The following is a 19524-nucleotide window of genomic DNA, read 5'->3' as shown; positions in this document are numbered from 1 at the left end:
GTTCTGTTCTTTAAGGCCAGGACCCCATTCCTCTCGTAGCCTTTCGGTTATCTTGGTTGCTCGTTTTAGTCTGTTCTGCTGTCGAGATGGGCCTTCTTCCCTCCTCCCCGATGGCAGGGCATTCAGGGTTTAACGGAATGTATAATGTCTCTGTGACTACTTAAATGATGATTGTGTGGCGGTGATAGGCATAGCTTGGAATCCAAAAGGACGTGTCAAGGAGATGGTCTATAGTTCTCTTGGTTTTGCTTAGAATTTACAATAATGTAGAGTATCCATAACGGTTACCGAAGCAGTTCAACATACTCGTAACTTTCCAAGAAGTTTTTTTTTTTTCATATTGTCATAGGTTTACTAGAATTAGCAAACGGTATGAAAGATGAAGGGAATATGAGTGATTATTTTGCCATTAAAATTTATTTTATTTTTTGAGACAGGGTCTCTTTGTAGTCCTTGAGCTCGCTGTGCACAGCAGGTTGGCCTTGAACTCCGATCCTTCTGCTTCTTCGGCACTGAACTTTTGTTTTTACATTTGCAGAAAGATAGTCAAGTCTTGGAATAATGAATATTGCTTGTTTCTCCACAGAATAATTTTAAAATGACGACACCGAACAAGACACCTCCTGGTGCTGATCCTAAGCAATTGGAAAGGACCGCGACAGTGAGGGAAATTGGGTCCCAAGCTGTGTGGTCACTCTCATCGTGCAAACCAGGTGAAGCAAAACAAAATCGGACGCTGTGATAATCATTACTGTTTTCCTTTATAGATGCATGGCTTTTCTTTTCTCTTCTTTCTTTTTTTCTTTCTTTTTTCTTTCTTTTTCCTTTCTCTCTCTCTCTCTCTCTCTCTCTCTCCTTTCTCTCTCTTCTTTCTTTCTCTCTCTCCCTCTTTCTTTCTCTTCCTTCCTTCCTTTCTCTCTCTCTCTCTCTCTCTCTCTCTCTCTCTCTCTCTCTCTCTCTCTCTCTCTCTCTTTCTTTCTTTCTTTCTTTCGAGTTTTTGAGACAGGGTTTCTCTCTGTAACCCTGGCTGTCCTAGAACTCGCTCTGTAGACCAGGCTGGCCTCAAACTCAGAGATCCGCCTATCTCTTCCTCCAGAGTGCTGACATTAGAGGCTTGAGCCACCACTGCCCAGCTGAAGAATTCTAGATGACTATAGTCATATAGTATGGAAACTGGAGTCTGGCTTCTTTTACTTAGTGTTTGTGAGTTTTGCTGTTGTAAATATTGGTAGGATGTTCCTTTTTATGTGTGATTCTGTGGGAATTCCGCTTGACATGAATGCAGCTATCTTCAATTGCTACCTATGATTGAACCCTGGTCATTTTTCTTGGCGTAATTTCAGACTTAGTCAGGGTTACTATTGCTGTGATGAAATGCCATGATCAAAAGTAAACTGGGGAGGAAAGGGTTTATTTGGCTTACATTTCTACATCTTAGTCTATTATTATTATTATTATTATTATTATTATTATTATTATTATTATTTTGTTTGTTTGACTTTAAGACAGGATTTCTTTGTGTAGTCCTAGCTGTCCTGGAACTCAATCTGTAGACCAGGCTGGTCTTGAACTCACAGAGATCTGCCTGCCGAGTGCTGGGATTAAAGGCGTGTGCCACGATGCCCCACAGGAGTCATTTTTTTAATTGAGGTTCCCTTCTCTCAGATCACTTCAGCTTCTGTTAAGCTGACATAAAACCATCCAGCACAGTTTCCTAGGTACTTCTGTAAGTAAAGAAAACCATTAGAGTAGTATGTGAAGCTTTTGATTCGGACATTGGAGTCATTATTGCTTGTAATGTGCTGCAGGTCTTTGATACTAGCTTGAAATAAACTAGGTATGTCACAGCTTGAGTGAGGTTTCTTTTGTCCTATTATTTGACATCCTTATTTGACTTGAATTGTGGGGACCTCTCTATCTTATTTTTTGTATATAATGCTTTTTGTATATAATCCACCAACAAATTGTGTCTTGGGTCTGTCTGCTTCTTGTTCTCCTGGTGCCTTGTGGCTGTGTTCTGTATACAGGACTAGATTTGTTCATTACAGCTTCAGATACTTAGCTGAAAAATCATAAGGAAACCTGAACCAAATTGGCAGACTAAACTGAGTTGAATTCTTGTCCCATAGATATTCAAAAGTTAATTCATAGTTGGCTTTTTAAGCTGGTAGGTTTGGGGTAATTTTGGATTAACTAAGACGAGGTGGCTCTCAATTTTGAGTGATTACAAAGAAAGCTAGTAAATGTTCATGTAGAACTTTGTGTGTCGATGTATGTTTTCATTTTGGGAGAATACATTTTTAGGTATAGGATTGCTGAATTATATTGTTTTTATTTCTACGACTCCAATCTATATCTTCTGTTTCTATTTCTTGACTTGTGTTAACAATAACATTTTGCTATTCTATTACACATACTTAACACCTTTTGTACTTTCTGTACCTGATGTGGTAGAGCCTAAAATTCCTCTGATGTTGATTTTTTAAACCCTTTTTGAAGTTTCTTCTTTCTTTATCTTCTTCCTCCTCCTCCTTCCCCTCCTCCCCTTCTTCTTTTTTCTCATTGCATTACATTACATTACACATGTCCCACGTTGCATGTGTGGAGGTCAGAGGACAGCTTGCAGGAGTTGGTTCTTCTTCTATTATGTGGGTCTGGGAATAGAGTTGAGGTCAGCAGGCTTGGTGGGAAGATGCTTTACGGCAGGACCCACCTTGCTAGCCCTCCTCTAGTATTACCTTTGGGTTTCCCTAGAAACTCCTTTAAAAAAGATGTATTTTTATTTGTGTGTCTGTGTGTGTGTGTGTGTCCATGTACATGTGCTTGTAGGTGCCAATGGAGGCCAGAAGAAGGTTTCAGATCTCCTGAAACTGGAGTTAGAGGAGTCGTGAGCCTCCTGACATGGGTTCTGGGAACTGAGCTCAGGTCCTGGAAGAGCATCAAGTGCTCTTAACTGCCCAGCCATTTCTCCAGCCCCAAGAAACTCCTTAGTAAATGGAGTCTACACCTACAGTTCTTATGGTTTTAATCTGATAGCTGTTGTTGATGTGTAGTGAATTGGTGGGTTAGAGGTGTTCTGTAATCCTATGACTAGGTCTTAATCTTTTGTTGGACCCATGCTTGGCTCTGACTTTTCACTAGTCATTCTTGGTCCTTTCCCTCTTTATAAGACAAGAATGCTAGAGAAAGATACAGTTACATATTTCCCTTTAGTTGGGATATGCTAAATTAGCTTTCTTTGAAGTCTGACTTTTAAAAAAGGGTACAGAATACTCTTGGTATATTTCAGAATGATTACTTTTCTTTATTTTTGCAGAAAATACTAGGAGTTTTCTCCAGATTGTAACAAGAACCAGGTAGATCTCCTAACTCATATAGTGCTCCTTAAGGTGCGGCTCTAAGAGCTTTCTCTCTCAAGCCAGGCTATGTTGTCTTGGTAGATAATGAAGTTTCCTGTTAGTTGCTGACTCTAGAAGCGCTGCTTCTCTCTAGTTTTCTGCAAAGTTCTCTCTAGGATGTCAGTTCTCTGTTGGACCTGAGAAGTGTTAATTTTTAATTTGTTCAGCATTTTCATAATTATAAAAATGGGAGTGAAATCTTTTTTTTTTAAACTCAGATGGGATTTTAAAAAGTTTTTATTTGTATGGGTGTTTTGTCTGTCTGTCTGTATGTGCACCATTTACATGCCTGGTATCCATGGAGGCCAGGAGAAGGTGTTGGGTCCCATGGGACTGGAGTTACAGGTAATTGTAAGCCATCATGTGGGTGCTGGTGATTGAACCTGGGTCTGTTTCAGCTTCTAAGCTTTTGCATATTAGACTGAAAACCACAAAGCCCTCCTTTTACATCAAAACTATTATATTTGTATCTGAGTAATTTTTTTATAGAAAACATGTTGTTGAATCTTGCTATCTATCATTTATTTGGCATACTTAGATCACTTGGCACTCAGATACATGTAATGTATCTATTGGTGTGATTAGATTTAAATCTTACAATTTTTGTCAAGGATATCTGCATGGAGATGATATTTAAGGTATGCAGAGTATAGCTCAACCATATGTATAGACAAGACATGATTCAGTCTAAGAATTGGGAGAACTAGTCCAGAGGAGCAGATTCTAGTGAGATGGTACAGCTGAGAATAATAGGCTGAGGACAGGTTATAAACAGCTTTCTTTTTGTTGTCGTTGTTTTTCGAGACAGGGTTTCTCTCTGTAGACCAGGCTGGCCTCAAACTCACAGAGATCCACCTGCCTCTGCTTCCTGAGTGCTGGGATTAAAGGCGTGCACCACCACCTCCCGGCTTGTTTTATTTTATAGATGTGAACCATTGAAAAAGTTTAAGTAGCAGAATAAAAGAGTATTTGTTTACATTTGAGAATTGTGGAGGACACACTGAGGTGAGGCAGGAGTAGAACCTAAAAATCCAGTTAAACAAAATGTAGTAATTCAAGTAAGAAGTGTGTAAGGGAAAGTCTTAATCATTTTTAAATGTTGATAGCAGTTTTTGAGAGGTATTAATACAGATTCGATTGTCTGCTAAAGGATGAAAGGTACTGTGTGGACTTGCAAAATTGTATCATTGGAAATACTAGTTTAATTTTTTTACTCAGATTAAACTTAGAATATATTTAATAGATTCAGCTTAGTTGAAAACACATCACAAAACAATCCCACAATTCAGCACATATGTCAGTCTCAGCCCAGGAGACTGGAAAAACTCAAGGTTACAGTTATGTGCATTTAAAAAGTTCATATAATAATTTAATCACTTTGTTCAGTAACACCAAACACATACCATGATGAAAAATGAAGTTAAAGGGAAATAGACACTTTTCATATGTTTGACTCTGATTTAATATAAATAAGAGACTCATTATGATGGTGTTTTGTGTTACCTACTCAATTTGATCTATAGTTTTCTAGGAAGAATTGCTTTTATGATAAAATGCTTTTATTTGAGAAGCATAATAGCATTGTATAGGTGGGGTTTTTTGTTGTTGTTTTTTTCAAATCATAGACTTAGTAAACCTTGGTTTGAATTCATGCTGTAACTAGCAGTTATGGTCATTGAGGCAAGACTTTCTGAGTTGAATACATGCTTCAGAGAAAACAGAATAGCAAAATGATAGAAAATAACTTTAAGAAAGCATCTGGGAGGTTTATTTTAGGTTGTGGAAGTAAGAAAGGCATCATTTAGAAGTGGAGTTCACTAAACTGTGAATGTTTAAAAGAATCTGTTGTGTAAAAAATTCAGAGAGCCATCTTCTTCACATGTAACAGCTAATTGAAATGCTTTAAATGAAATGGTTCCTCACATTTGAGATTTAAGAAGCAGCTAGAGTGGCTGGAAAGCAGTAAGTAAGGACAATTACTAGCTCAGCATAGAGAAAGCATTAGACAGAGCCTGATAATAGTAAGTCTTGTACATAATGAAACAGAATTTGGATTGAAAGCCTGGGAAGGTGGCTCAGTTGGTAAAGTGACTGTCTGCGTTCAAGCACGAGGACTTGAGGATTGTTTGTTTTATGTTTATGATTGTTTGCCTGCATGTATGAATATAGACTATGTGTATGCCTGCTGCCTCTGGAGACCAGAGCGGGCATCAGATCCCTTGGAACTGGTGTTATAGATAACTATGAGCTGCCATGTGGGTGCTGGGAACTGAACCTGGGTCTTCTGCAAGAACAGCAAATGTTCTTAACTGCTGATCCACCTCTCTAGCTACAGGACTTGAGTTTCAATCCCTAGCACTTATGTAAAAATCCTGGTGTGTCAAGGGGTGCCTGTAGTCCTGGGGCTTGGGAGGCAGAGATAAGAGGATCCCTGGGACTTGCTGGCCAGCGAGTCTTGCTGAATTGATGAGCTCCAGAGTCAGTGAGAGACATTGTCTTATAAAATAATGAAGAGAGTGATTGAGAAAGACACCTGTCTTAGTTAGGGTTTCTATTGCTGCAATGAAACACCATGACTAAAAAGCTAGTTGTGGGGGAAAGGATTTATTTGGCTTACACTTCCACATTGCTGTTCATCACTTAAGGAACTCAGAACAGGAACTCAAACAGGGCAGGATCCTGGAGGCAGGAGCTGATGCAGAGGCCAAGGAGGGGTGCTGCTTACTGACTTCTTTCTCACAGCTTCCTCAGCCTGCTTCCTTATAGAACTCAGGACCAACAGCCCAGGGGTGGCACCCCCCACCATGGGCTGGGTCTTCCTCCATTGATCACTAATTGAGAAAATGCCTTAAAGCTGGATCTCATGGAGGCATTTTCTCAAATGAGGCTCCTTCCCCTCCGATGACTCCAGCTTGTGTCAAGTTGACACACAAAACCAGCCAGTAAAACACCTGACATTGACCTCTGGCTTCTTCATTTTTGTGCAACTCCCCACATCCGTGTATACACACACACACACACACACACACACACACACATATATATATCACAGATACACATATATGCAAAATAAAGTGGAGTGTGATAGAGGAAAATACCTAGTATCAACTTCTGGTCTCCACATGCACACATATATGCATGCACACACATAAACACATAACATGAGTACACCACATACATGTACACATGCATAAAGAATTTGAATTTTAGTTGAACTGTAAATAGTTGTAGGATATAATTATAGGTGAATTCTTTTATGAAGTCTATATTCTTGTCTGTCTGTCTGTCTGTGTCTTTCTGACAGGGACTTACTATGTAGTGCTGGCTGGCTTGAAACTCTCTCTGTGGACCAGACTTGAAACTATGTGGACCAGACTTGCCTCCAACTCACAGAGATCTGCCTGCCTCTACCTGCCTCTGCTTCCCAAGTGAATTAAGGGTGTGTGCCACCACACCTGACCTCACATGTTACTTGTTAGGTCTTCATAGTTAAGGCATGTGGTTCAATTATAGTAACCCCCTGTCCAGTGTGAAAGTAATTGTGTTGCTAGAGATGCTTAAGAAGAAAATGGCTTGGACACTTTAAATATATCTTTCACATCTTGGTGTCTGCGCAATGGATCCGGACATGCTCTCTTAATGGGGTAGAGACATTTGGAAGGTTAATCCAGACCCTGTAAACACATTAAAACCACAGCTTGTGTTACATTCATTCACTTTGTTTTGAACCTAAATCAGTCTGGACTTAACCTCAATATGACCATATACCACCAATGGAGGACCAGGAGAAAAAAGTATTTGCTAAACAATAACCATAACCACAAGGGATATTGTTTTTCTTTGCCTTAGGGCAATTGTTTTTACTTATGGATGGTTTTATTGCCCATACCCTGAACCCATCCTTTAGCAGATTTTTTGATTGTCACCATGACCATGGGAAGAGGGGGAGCTGTTGTTTTCTGGGAATCCAGTAAGTAGAGGTCAGGACAGCCACCTCATAACAAATCATTGTTGAGTCCAAAAGATGAGTAGGGCCAAGACAAGAATAAGAAATGCTACCTTAGAGAAGTAGCTGTGACATCTTAGCGTGTATCAGAATCACCTAAAAGACTGATCAGACCTACCCTCAGTGAGGCAGGCTCTCAGAATTGCTGGTGTAGCAGCTCTAGAGGGATGTTGCAGTGGAGAGGCTGTACTGCGGGACCGCTGCAGCTGGAGAGAGCTCAGCTGTTGAACACTTGCTGCTCTCTCCGAGGATCTGAGTTCAGTTCCCATCTTGCACATCGTGCAGCTCACAACCACATCTAACTCCCACTTCATGGGATCAGTGCACTCTTCTAGTGTCTGCAGGCACAGTAAAACCTTAAAAAAAGAATCACTGAAGCCTGTTATGACATATAAAAGTTTTTCCCTCTGCATAATATTCTTACCTAGGGACATAATACCTCTCAAAGCTGTTAAAACAGATCTGCCATTGTTTTAAGTCTTGTTTTGACTAAGACAACTCAGATATAATAATGATGCTGGAAGCCTTAGGAAAGAGGTGGCATCAGCATGTGAGTTTATGTTCATAAGACATTCTGCTTATGAGAAAACACATGGAAGTGAAATCACTGGTAATCATCCCCAGTGTCCTAGAGGTAAAGATCCAGAATAATCAGTTCTCAAAAGATTATGCTTATTTATTTTTCCCATTATACTTTCATGAGTAATGTCTTAGAAGCAAATTTCAAATTAGTCTTGAGTTAAAAGATTTTGTTTAATATTTATTTTGCTTAAGACTAAATACCATTTTATGAAATTCTTTGAGCTAAGATACAAATAAAATTGTAAAACAAGGAAAAAGAATCTAGCCAAAGTAGAGTAAGTAGAATAAGTAGAAATAGCCTTTAACTCAATAGGCATTTAAAAAAGGGCTCTTTTCAGAATCGTGAGATCTAGTTATCTTTATTAGGGAACTTAAAAAGTAGCAAAAGGCGGGGCGGTGGTGGCGCACGCCTTTAATCCCAGCACTCGGGAGGCAGAGCCAGGCGGATCTCTGAGTTCGAGGCCAGCTTGGTGTCCAAAGCGAGTTCCAGGAAAGGCGCAAAGCTACACAGAGAAACCCTGTCTCGAAAAACAAACAAACAAAAAAAAGTAGCAAAAGGCAAGGATGGCATAACGAGCTTGCTCGAATCTGCCTGTTTTACAGGACAGCACAGGATGGATCGTTCTTAGATTAGTTTATAAAAAGGGTAAGAATGTGGATTTGAGCAAATAAGGACTTTATATATCCCCAAAAATGCCTAAAAACCACCTACCCAAAGTGTGTCAAGGGAATTGAACCCAGGGCCTCACACATCAACAGTCAGTATACCAGTAAGCAACACAGCCAGCCATCAGTGGTATTTCTTGAGCCGAGATCAGGATGAAAGAGTGGAAGCAGTTTGGTTAAGTTTCATATTTTCACTGTCTTTATCAAAATTTCTGGACAAATACATATAATTTTATGTTTTAAATATATAACTTTTTCATGGAAATTTATTGCCATTTTCACTGCTTTTAGGGTTTGGAGTGGATCAGTTACGAGATGACAATCTAGAAACTTACTGGCAATCTGATGGCTCTCAGCCTCATTTAGTGAACATCCAATTCAGGTAATACACTTTTTTACTGTTTCATATACTGTAGGTTATAAGTGGACAAGGAAATCAATTTTATTTGCATAAAATGTAAGAAATTGAAATATACTTAACTGCTGTTAGACTCTATTAAATCTTAGAGATTATTTTTTCGCCGTCCAGATTGCAAGCAGCTTTAGTGTATTCTGCGCTACCCTTTATGTATTTTCTTTTCCATGTGTGCATGCTCATGTGTGTATGTTGTGGTGTGTGTGTGTGTGTGTGTGTGTGTGTGTGTATGTGTGTGTGTGTGTGTGTGTGGTGATGTGGGTGTGTGTAGTGGTGCACATGTACACCGTTGAATGTGCATGGATAGGCCCAAGGTTGATGTTGGGTGTCTTTCCTCAATTGCTCTGCATCTTTATTTTTTTGAAACAGGGTCTCTCAGTGAACCTGAAGGTCATCACTTTGGCTAAGCTGATTGGCCACTGAGCTTCAGGGATCCACCTCTCTGCCCTTCCTCTTGCCTCCTCCTCAAGGCTGGAGTGGGTCCTAGGGATCTGAACTCAGGTCCTCATGCTTGTGAGGCAGGCACCTGCCTACTGAGTCATCTCCTTAGTCCTCTTTATACATTTCTGTGATACTTTATGGAAGTGGTTCTGAAATAATAGGATTCAATTTTAGGAGATAGAGTCAGAAAAATATATTTTACAATTTGGTATGTACTTTAATATATGATGCTTGTAAGTTTCTTAGGTATCATACTTAGATAACTTTATATTTGTACTTAACCTTTGGGGGAAAATACTTAACCTTGAGTCTGTAAGCTTAGTTTTGAAATGATTACTATTTTTGAGATAGGAAAACACCTGTATGTTAGTGTAGTGCTCTGGATTTGTTGACTGTGAAACTAGTCAGCCTTGTTATCTTATTACATTGTATCTCCTACCATTCTAAAATGTTGTAGGATACAAATCAGCAAATGTCTTTTGAGTAGACAGTAAATATTTGAATCTTGTGGTCCCTCTGGTCTCCATTTCAGCTATGTAGTTCTGCTATTACAGCACCAAATGCATAAATGACTGAATTTAGTGCCTCCGGCTAAACTGTATCCCAGGAAAGCAGGTGCGAGGCAGGAGTTGGGCACTATTCTAGGTTGTAATATATATATGCCAGCAATAGCAGTTAACTTTTTTAAGGGTTAAGATTGTAGCTACTGCCAGTCACAGTAGCTTGCATCTTTAATCCCAGTACTTGAGAGACAGAGGCAGGTGGATCTCTGTAGCACGAATCTTAAAAAGGTCTTATTAATAAAATCAAACCCAGAGCCAGTTACTGGGGTGAACGCTGGAAGATCGGAGAAGCAGAACAAGCCACAGCCACCTCACCTCGCCAGTTCCTCAGCTGATCCTGTTTCCTCAGACTGGAAACCTCTGAGTCCTCATTCAGAATAAATCTCAGCTGAACTGCTGCTAAAAGCCTAAAAGCTTAACCAGCTCTAGTTCCTGGTCCTCATGCCTTATATACCTTTCTGCTTCCTGCCATCACTTCCTGGGATTAAAGGCGTGAGTCACCATGCCTGGCTGTTTCCAGTGTGGTTTTGAACTCACAGAGATCCGGATGGATCTCTGCCTCCCAAGTGATAGGATTAAAGGCATGTGTGCCACCATTTTCTGGTCTCTATGTCTGTCTAGTGGCTGTTCTGTCCTCTGACCCCAGATAGGTTTATTAGGGTGCACAATATATTGGGGGGACACAATATATCACCACAAATCTCTGTGAGATTGAGGCCAGTCTGGTTTATGGAGTGAATTCCAGGACAGCCAAGGCTACAAAGAGAAATCCTGTCTCAAAAAAACCCAAAAACAAATAAACAAAGCAAAAAAAAAAAAAAAAGAGAGATCCTACTTTATCAAATGATTACCCACTTGTATTATTTATTTTCCTCATCAGTGAAACCAGGTGGCTGATAAGAAGCAACTTAGACAAAGATTTTGTCTCATAGTTTAAGGATACAGTCCATTATAGTGGAAGCAGCACAGTGATATAAATGATTTGTGTTGTGGTGGCAGAAAAGTGAGGCTGATGGGTCTCATTTCAGCAGACAAGGAAGCTGAGACAGGCAGGAAGTGAGATCAACTTAGAATTCTTTTTGTGTGTGTGTGTGTGTGTGTGGTTTTTCAAGACAGGATTTCTCTGTGTAGTTTTGGTGCCTGTCCTGGATCTCACTCTGTAGACCAGGCTGGCCTCAAACTCACAGAGATCCACCTGGCTCTGCCTCCCAAGTACTGGGATTAAGATGTGCACCACCACCGCCCAGCTCAAATTATAAAGGCTAATCTATCCTCCAACCCCTACTCTAAGTTACTGACTTCCTCTAGCGAGGCCTCACCATTAGGGACATGAGCCTGTAAGGGACATTTCCCATTTGGTTACTGGGTCCTTAGGCTCATGGCAATCTCATTATGCAAATATATTGAGTCCATCTTCAAAATCTCAGTAGTCCCACAGCTATCCCACTGTTCAAAATCCCAAATTCAAAGTCTCTTCTGAGACTCAAGGCAAGACTGTAATAACCTGTAAGATAAAGTGTGTGTTCGTGTGTGTGTGTGTGTGTGTGTGTGTGTGTGTGTGTGTGTGTAATTTTAGCACACAGTGGTACAGGGTAAACATTCCCATTTGAAAAGAGACAAACAGAAGCATAGGAAGGAAAGATCAGACTAAAGATCAGACCAAAACTCAGCAAGGTAAATACTGAATTTTGCAGCTTCTTGTCCATCATCTGGGCTCCACTTGGCTAAGGGAGATCATCATGTGGGCTCCAGTAGGCTAATGGAGGTCATCTGGGCTCCAGAAGGCTAAGGGAGGTCATCTGGGCTCCAGTAGGCTAAGGGAGGTCATCGTCTGGGTTCCAGTAGGCTAAGGGAGGTCTACCTTTAAACTTTGGGGTCTACAGAATTCATGGCTTCTCTTTTAGGCTAGCTCCATTCAGTGCTTGCTGTTTTCTTTGGTGAACATTCATGTTTCTGGTTTCTCTGATGTCTTTGGATTTCCATTGCAAATTAGGCTTTGTCTTTCACAGCTCCATACACAGCCCACTCATCAAGCTGTATCCTAGAGCTTTTAATGAGTGGTGTCTTGCCCTCAAGGCACCTTTCCTAATGTCCAGTGCAGAATCCAAGGTTTCTCCTTAATGGTGCTATTCTATTAACAGTTACAGCTACTTTATCTGAACCTGCCTTGACCTCAGCTTCCTCTGGGTTCAAGTTTTTTTCCTTGCTTTGGTGGTTTGAGTGACATTGGTCCCCATAGGCTCATGGGCTTGAATGTGGCCCCCAGTTAGTGGAATTGTTTGAGAAGAATTAGGAGGTGCGGTCTTGTTGGAGGAGGTGTGAACTTGTTGGAAAAGGTATGTTATTATGGTATGCTTTGAGGTTTCAAAAGCCCACGCCAGGCCTTCTCTGTCTGCCTGCTTACGGATCAGGATGCAAGCTCTCAGCCTCGTGATGCCATGCTGATCATGGACTAACTCTCTGAAACTTTAATCAAGGTTGCCATTTATGTCTTCTCTTATAAGTGTTGCCTTGGCCCTGATGTCTTCATGGCAATATAACAGTGACTCAGACAACTGCCACAGTATATACTTCTGTCCACAGGTTTAACTGGTCCATGTCCCTTTCCTCTCTAGACTTCACATTTTTTTCTGTCTGCTTTCTCACTGCAGGTGTGGGAAAATGCAGTAAGCATTAAACAGGCCACAGCTTGAATATTAAGATGTGATAACATTCCTTCACCAAATAGTCTTCATTGTTACCTTGATTGGGTTTAGAATTACTATGGTGGCTAATTTTTTGTCAACATGATACAAGCTAGAGTTATCTAAAAGGAAGGAACCTCAGTTGAGAAAATGCCTCTATAAGATCTGGCTGTAGGACATTTTCTTAATTAGTGATTGATGATTAGCCCATTGTGAGTGGGGCCATGCCTGGCTGGAAAACAGGCTGAGCAAGCCCTGAGGAGCAGACCTATAAGCAGCACCCTCCCTGGCCTGCGCATCCGCTCCTGCCTCCAGGTTCCTGCCCTGCTGGAGTCCCTGGCCTCACTGCTTTGGATGATGAACTGTTCGTGAAATAAACCCTTTCCTCCCTACAAGTTGCTTTGGTCATGGTGTTTCATCCCAGCAATAGTAACCTAACTAAGACAATTCCTTAGAAGACACACTTTTGGTGTGACTGTGAGGGCATTTCCAAAAGAGCTTACCCGAAGAGGCAAGATTCACCTTGAATGTTGTTGGCACGATCCCATGGCCTGGGGACCTAAACTGAGTAAAAGAGAAAAAGAAAGCCAAAGGAGTGCCAGGATTTCCTGTTCTTTGCTTCTGGTTCTACAGCAGACGTGAACTAGCAGCCTACTGCTGCTGTTGCCATAGCCATGAGCTGTTCCTACTGCCATTCATTCCCTTTCATGGTGGACACTGCCCTTAAAACATGAGCTGGGGCCGGGCGGTGGTGGTACACGCCTTTAATCCCAGCACTCGGGAGGCAGAGCCAGGCGGATCTCTGTGAGTTCGAGGCCAGCCTGGGCTACCAAGTGAGTTCCAGGACAGGAGCAAAGCTACACAGAGAAACCCTGTCTCGAAAAACCAAAAAAAAAAAAAAAAAAAAAAAAACCACCATCACCACCAAAAAACATGAGCTGGACTACTGCTTCCTTGCTTCCTGTCACAACAATGAGAAAAATAACTGATACATCATTTATTTCATTTAATTTTCACAATTTATTAGAGAATTACAATTTGAACATAAGCCCTCTGGTTTCAGAGCTTGTGCCTTTAACTTCTCTCCAATAAATCTGAGATAAATTGCTGGTCTAGGAATACAAACATGATAACCTCAAAGTTCTATGTTGAACATCCAGAGTTAATTGAATTGTAATACTAGCATTTGTTTTGTAAATTTCATTCTGAAAAAAAGTCATCAAATAGTTCACACTTATCTGTATTTCTTGAATATCTCACTGAGAATTTAAATATTTAATATATTTTAGATATATGCCATTTTTTTGTCATCTACACTTCTTCTTGGATGTATGTTCTATCATTTTTCTCATTATTAGAATCAAATGGTAGTTCTGTTTAATATTTTAAGGTACCTCCATACTGTTTTCCATAGCAAATACCCAACTTTATATTCCTTAGGGCAGTTCATATAAGCTTCATTTTCTCCCCACATTACATCAGCATCTGTGGTTTTCTTTTTAAAAATAATGATCATGTTAATGCATGTGAAGTGATATCACATAGCTTTGATTCTCATTTCCCAGGTGGAATAGGTATTTCAGGTAACAGGTAAAATACCTGGCAGAAGTAACTTAGGAATATTTACTTTGGATCACAGTTTCAGAGGTTATAGGCCATCAGGCAAGGAAGACACGGTGGCAGAAGGAGAGAGAGAGAGAGAGAGAGAGAGAGAGAGAGAGAGAGAGAGAGAGAGAGAGAGAGAGAGAGAGAGAGAGGAGAGAGAGAGTGTGTGTGTGTGTGTGTGTGTGTGATGGGGGAGCAGCAGCTCTTTATATCTTTACAGATTGGAAATGTAGACAAGGCTGTCCTGTAAAGGTCTACTACAGAGACACATCCCTGTCAGGATCAGCCAGGCCCTATGCCCTAAAAGCTTTATAACCTCCCAAAGAGTGCCACCAGCTGGGAACCAGGCATTCACACACATGAGCCTGGGAAGGTCATTTGCTAGTCAAACCATGACACCTGTTGATTGTGATGCTAAGCAGCTTCTTACTGGCCAGCTGTATGTCTTCTTGAAGAAATGCTATTCAAATCCTTTGCTCATTTTGAAGTTGTTTTTGTTTTTGTTGCAGAGTTGTAAAAGTTCTTTATTATCCTTGTTGCAGGTACTCAGTCTTTTTGTTTTGATGCAGAAGCAATCACAGAAAACATGTAAACAAATATTTCTCCAAGTAAAAAGTCAGTGGCACACACATTTGCCTTGTACCTGGAAGCTATAGCTTGTCGCTCCTGTTCTAGGACAGCTGTTCTCAAACATTCTGTTCTTAATGCCCACAGTAAACCTTTATTTAGGACTCCAACAATCTTTTGTTTATTTTCATACTTATCGTATTAGAAATTATGTGAGGAAATACAATAAATTTAGTAATTTGTTAAAATTTAGAAGGGGTACCCTGTTGTATGTTAGGTTACATAACAGCTTTATAAAAACAATGATCTCTTCCCTGACTGTTAAGAGTGTAGTTTTACTTGTTTGTGAATCTTTTTGTTCTCTGACTTTAGGCACCTGGGTTCTCATTTCTGCTTCCTCACTAAGACTTTTTTAGAATCTTTCTGGATACTATGTACTCATAAGAGGCTTACTCAGAAAGGTAGATAACACATTAGCATTAACGAGAGATTACCTGTAACCTTCCTCCTCTCCCCACAAGCATTTCTCTTGGGCAAAATTAGCATCCTTAGCAAGGTTTGGTCTCTCCAGGGTCTCAGGTAAATGTGGTTATGAAGAGAACTTTCTGTGGTTTGGGATTGTAATCATGCCCGTGATCATGATGAAGAGCACTTGGCTTGCTGTTTGTTCTCCAACCGTTCTTTGCCGAGCAGTTACTCTGTACCCACGTCCTGTGGACTTGTGTCTCCTGCCCCCCACAGGGGTCCTGTGCAGACTTCATCTGTTGCCCCACTCATAGCTCTTTCCTCACAGTATGGTGAGGTGGCCAGGCTTTTTTGTTTGTTTGTTTGTTTTTTCTGTTTTTTTGAGACAGTTTCTCTATGTAGCCAGGAACTCGCTCTGTAGACCAGGCTGACCTAGGACTCACAGAGATCTGTTTGCCTCTGCCTCCTGAGTGCTGGGATTAAACTGCCTGGCATGTCTTGAATTCTTAACCAGATGAGAAATTATTCAGCAGCTAGCAGGTACAGGACAGAGTATCACTTGTTAGAACTGAGAAGCTAATGAAAGCATACTAACTGCATTACATCTTCAGTTAAGTGTATTTGGTAACATCCAACCCTAGAATTAGACTTGTTCATCCATTTGTAGCTAGACCAGATAGGCATGATTTTATATTTATAGTATGAAGGAACAAAGGAAATGCTTCTTGCCCAAAGCTGTTTCTTAGGAGAAGGTGTTTAATAGATTGGAGGACAAAGGAAGTCAGGAAAGATACTTATGTCAATCAGAAACAGGGAAGCATTTCTCCCTTTCCCTTCCATCAATGTTTCCTAGTCAGGTATGCGAGTTTGGTTTTCCAGGGAAGAGCTCCAGACCCCACTATTTTATAGGCTGACCTTTGACACAGCTTATTTTTGCTCAAGGAACTCAGTGTTACTAAGCAGTGCCAGTTTACACTTAACTTGTAAAGCCATTTTTAGTAGACTTCTAAATGTTTTTGGAGGGTCAGTGTAAAAAATTACTGATTTTTTTCCCTCTGATGGCCAAATGACATGTTCATCCTGAAAAAGTACTTAGAAAATGCAGATGTTATAAGGAAGAAAATTAAGATCTTCTATAGTTTTTACCCACCTAAAATAGTCAGATTTGCAAATTTTGTACGCTTTTATCTATGCTTTTTTTCTGCACTAATATAGGTTAATGTGCTTAAACAAACATTTCCTAATATCCTTTTGTAATACTATTTTATAATTTCCTTTTCCCCATTGAAGCAATATACCTGCATGATGATTTTAAAATATAGATGCTTTTCAATTTTTGTTGAGATTATGTTCAAATAAGCCCATTAAAAATTGAAAACATGCCGGGCAGTGGTGGCACAGGCCCTTAATCCCAGCACTCAGGAGGCAGAGGCAGTTGGAACTCTGTGAGTTCGAGGTCAGCCTGGTCTACAGAGAGAGTTCCAGGACAGCCAGGATTGTTTCACAGAGAAAACCTGTCTCAAAAAACAACAAAACAAAAAATTGAAAACATTGAGTAATTTTTTTTTAATTTAATAAACTGTTTAATGACTTCTCTCCCAGCAGCCTGCAGCGAGTACTTTCTAATTCTGATATACCTAAGCTACCAGAGAGGAAGCTTCCAACCTAATTCCAGCTTCATTTCTCTGTGTCTGCCAACCAAACTGTGCTGTCCCTTCAGCAACAGGGTCCTATCTAGTTCTGGTAGGCCACCAAGAATGATGGCAGTAGATTGTATTGTTCTTGGGGGCTCTGTGGTTTTCCCAACTAACAACTCCTGTGGCAGTATCCCACTCTCGATACTGGGAACATTGGTTACCTGTGTAAGGTACCTCCCTTTAAACTTTTGCTTTTTCTTTATATTTTGTAAATTAGTTTATGAAATAGTAGGTTTTCATATGGCTTTTTTATAATTCTTTGTTTTGGCTTACCCTCCTCCTAACCTCTTAACCCCTATTGCTACTTAAACCTGCCTATTTTCTTTCGAATCACATATATTCTGTTATCTCCGTCTTAGTCAGTGTTATATTGCTGTGAAGAGACACCATGACCAAGGCAACTCTTATAAAAGAAAGCATTTAATTCAGGTTTGCTTATAGTTTCAGAGGTTTAGTTCATTCTCATTATAGTGGGAAGCATTGTGGCATTCAGGCAGACGTGGTGCTGGAGAAGTAGCTGAGAGTTCTACATCTGATTTTGCAGACAGCAGGAAGAGAGAGACGTTGGGCCTGACTTGGGCTTTTGAAACCTCAAAGCCTGCCCCCCAGTGACACACTTCCTCCAGCAAGGCCACACCTATCCCAACAAGGCCATGCTTCCTAATCCTTCTTAAGTAGTGCCACTTTCTGATGACTAAGTATTCAAATATACGAGTCTGGGGGCCATTCTTATTCAAACCACCACACCATCCTCACCTTAGGCATCCTTCAGCTCCATATACCAGTGACCCCTCTTTAGCTTTCTCACCTTTATCAGCACCCCAAGTTAAACACACAAACCTAAAATGATCAGAAGACAATGAATTTTCAGTTCACTTAGAAGTTGAATTAGTAAGCCACAGATTTATTTATTGGCTCAATATTCTTTTTCTAATGATTTGGGTATTATTCATTCTGGTATCTTCTAATATGATGGTAAACAGATATCTCCATGTTTAAATTTCTTCCTTTGGTTTTAGAAATTGAATATCTTTTTCATGTTTTTCAGTCTTTTTCATTCCCTGAGGTAAATTTTCTATGGTGCATTTTTTGCTTATTCCCAAGGGGTATGTATGTATATTTTGAAATGGAGTAGAATTTTATTTTGTACATTAAGTGGCAGGCTATGCTTTTTATTGTTTGAAGTGTTTATTTGTTGAGCCTGATATTTCACTTAGCTAGGTATTTTTAACTATTAATATAAGGAATTAATTAATTAATTAGTAAAGAAATCCAGGCTTGCTAGAACATTTTCCTTGTGTAATGTCTAAATAAAAAGGATGGGCATCAATAATACTTGTTTGTTTGTTAAAGCACCTAATTTGGCTTAACTGCTTTACATACATTAGCTCTTGACCGTGTTCTCCATGAGGTGTGTTTGAATAAGTAAAATACTATATCTGTACTTACATTTTCACATGTTTTTACCTGCAAGTTGAAGGCAAACAAAAGGAGATTGCTAATTGAACCTTAGAAGAGAACATGCTTTTATTTTACTGTTTTCTTTTGATGTGATAAAGCACGTGCTTTTATTTTACTGTTTTTAGAAGAAAAACCACAGTGAAGACGTTGTGTATCTACGCAGACTATAAATCTGACGAAAGCTACACTCCAAGCAAAATCTCAGTCAGAGTAGGAAATAATTTTCACAACCTTCAAGAAATTCGGGTATATTTTTTAGTTTTCTTTTTTTAAAATGTGTGTTTTTTTAATGATTCTATTAATGATACTATAAAACAAAATTATATTGAAAACTATGCATATAATGTTTATATTCTTTTGAACTGCCATCTTTTTTTCTAATGCTTTATTATGGAAATTTCAGGCATAAGAAAGGTTAAAAGAATTGTATAGTAATTGCTTCACCTTTGGAATACTTTAATGTTTCACTTATATTTGCTTTATTAAAATTATTTTTAATTCACCAAAATAAGTTTATAGGCTCCTGATGCCATCTAGGATGTGGGTACATGTTCACTTTCTCTGCTGACTAAAGAATTAAAAGGCAGGAAACAAGTGTTCCCAGAAATCTTGGCAAGTCCTGGTGGTTTGATTGAAGGATTTAGTTTCTGTACACAGTGATGATTGATAGGCCAGAATTTGCTGCTGCCATCTGTTCATTGCCTTCTGATCACCTTAGGTCCTTTGCACCTCCTCTCTTTTCTAATTTTGTGCTTAGGTAACTTTCCCAGTAATGTGTGTTGATCTTAATCTTTATCTGTGGCATAAAGCTTTGTGATTACCACAAGTTTTATATAAAAGATTTTATACTTGTAATGGCTATTTATTGTAAACTAGTAACAACTTACTGTAGCTAGAGTTTTCCTGCCTGGCCCACAGTCAGGACAAATCTCTGTCACCTGCCAGTCTCACAGTTGCTCAGACCCAACCAAGTA

At 39.7% G+C, this 19524-nt stretch overlaps 1 protein-coding gene across 1 annotated transcript in view; it reads left to right on the top strand.

Annotated features, from left to right (window-relative positions):
- The window catches only part of Anapc10 (anaphase promoting complex subunit 10), a 65218-nt gene that overhangs the window by 247 nt on the left and 45447 nt on the right, over positions 1–19524 (top strand). Inside the window, exons 2-4 of the mRNA XM_016006304.3 lie at positions 587–713; positions 8944–9034; positions 18676–18796. Coding sequence (XP_015861790.1) covers positions 599–713; positions 8944–9034; positions 18676–18796 — 327 coding nt within the window. The 5' untranslated portion in view covers positions 587–598. The remainder of the gene's footprint in view (positions 1–586; positions 714–8943; positions 9035–18675; positions 18797–19524) is intronic.

This window comes from Peromyscus maniculatus, chromosome 5 (assembly GCF_049852395.1).
Source record: "Peromyscus maniculatus bairdii isolate BWxNUB_F1_BW_parent chromosome 5, HU_Pman_BW_mat_3.1, whole genome shotgun sequence".
Classification (NCBI taxonomy): domain Eukaryota; kingdom Metazoa; phylum Chordata; class Mammalia; order Rodentia; family Cricetidae; genus Peromyscus; species Peromyscus maniculatus.
The sequence above is the reverse complement of the archived record's forward strand: the minus strand, read 5'-3'. Positions and strand labels throughout refer to the sequence as shown.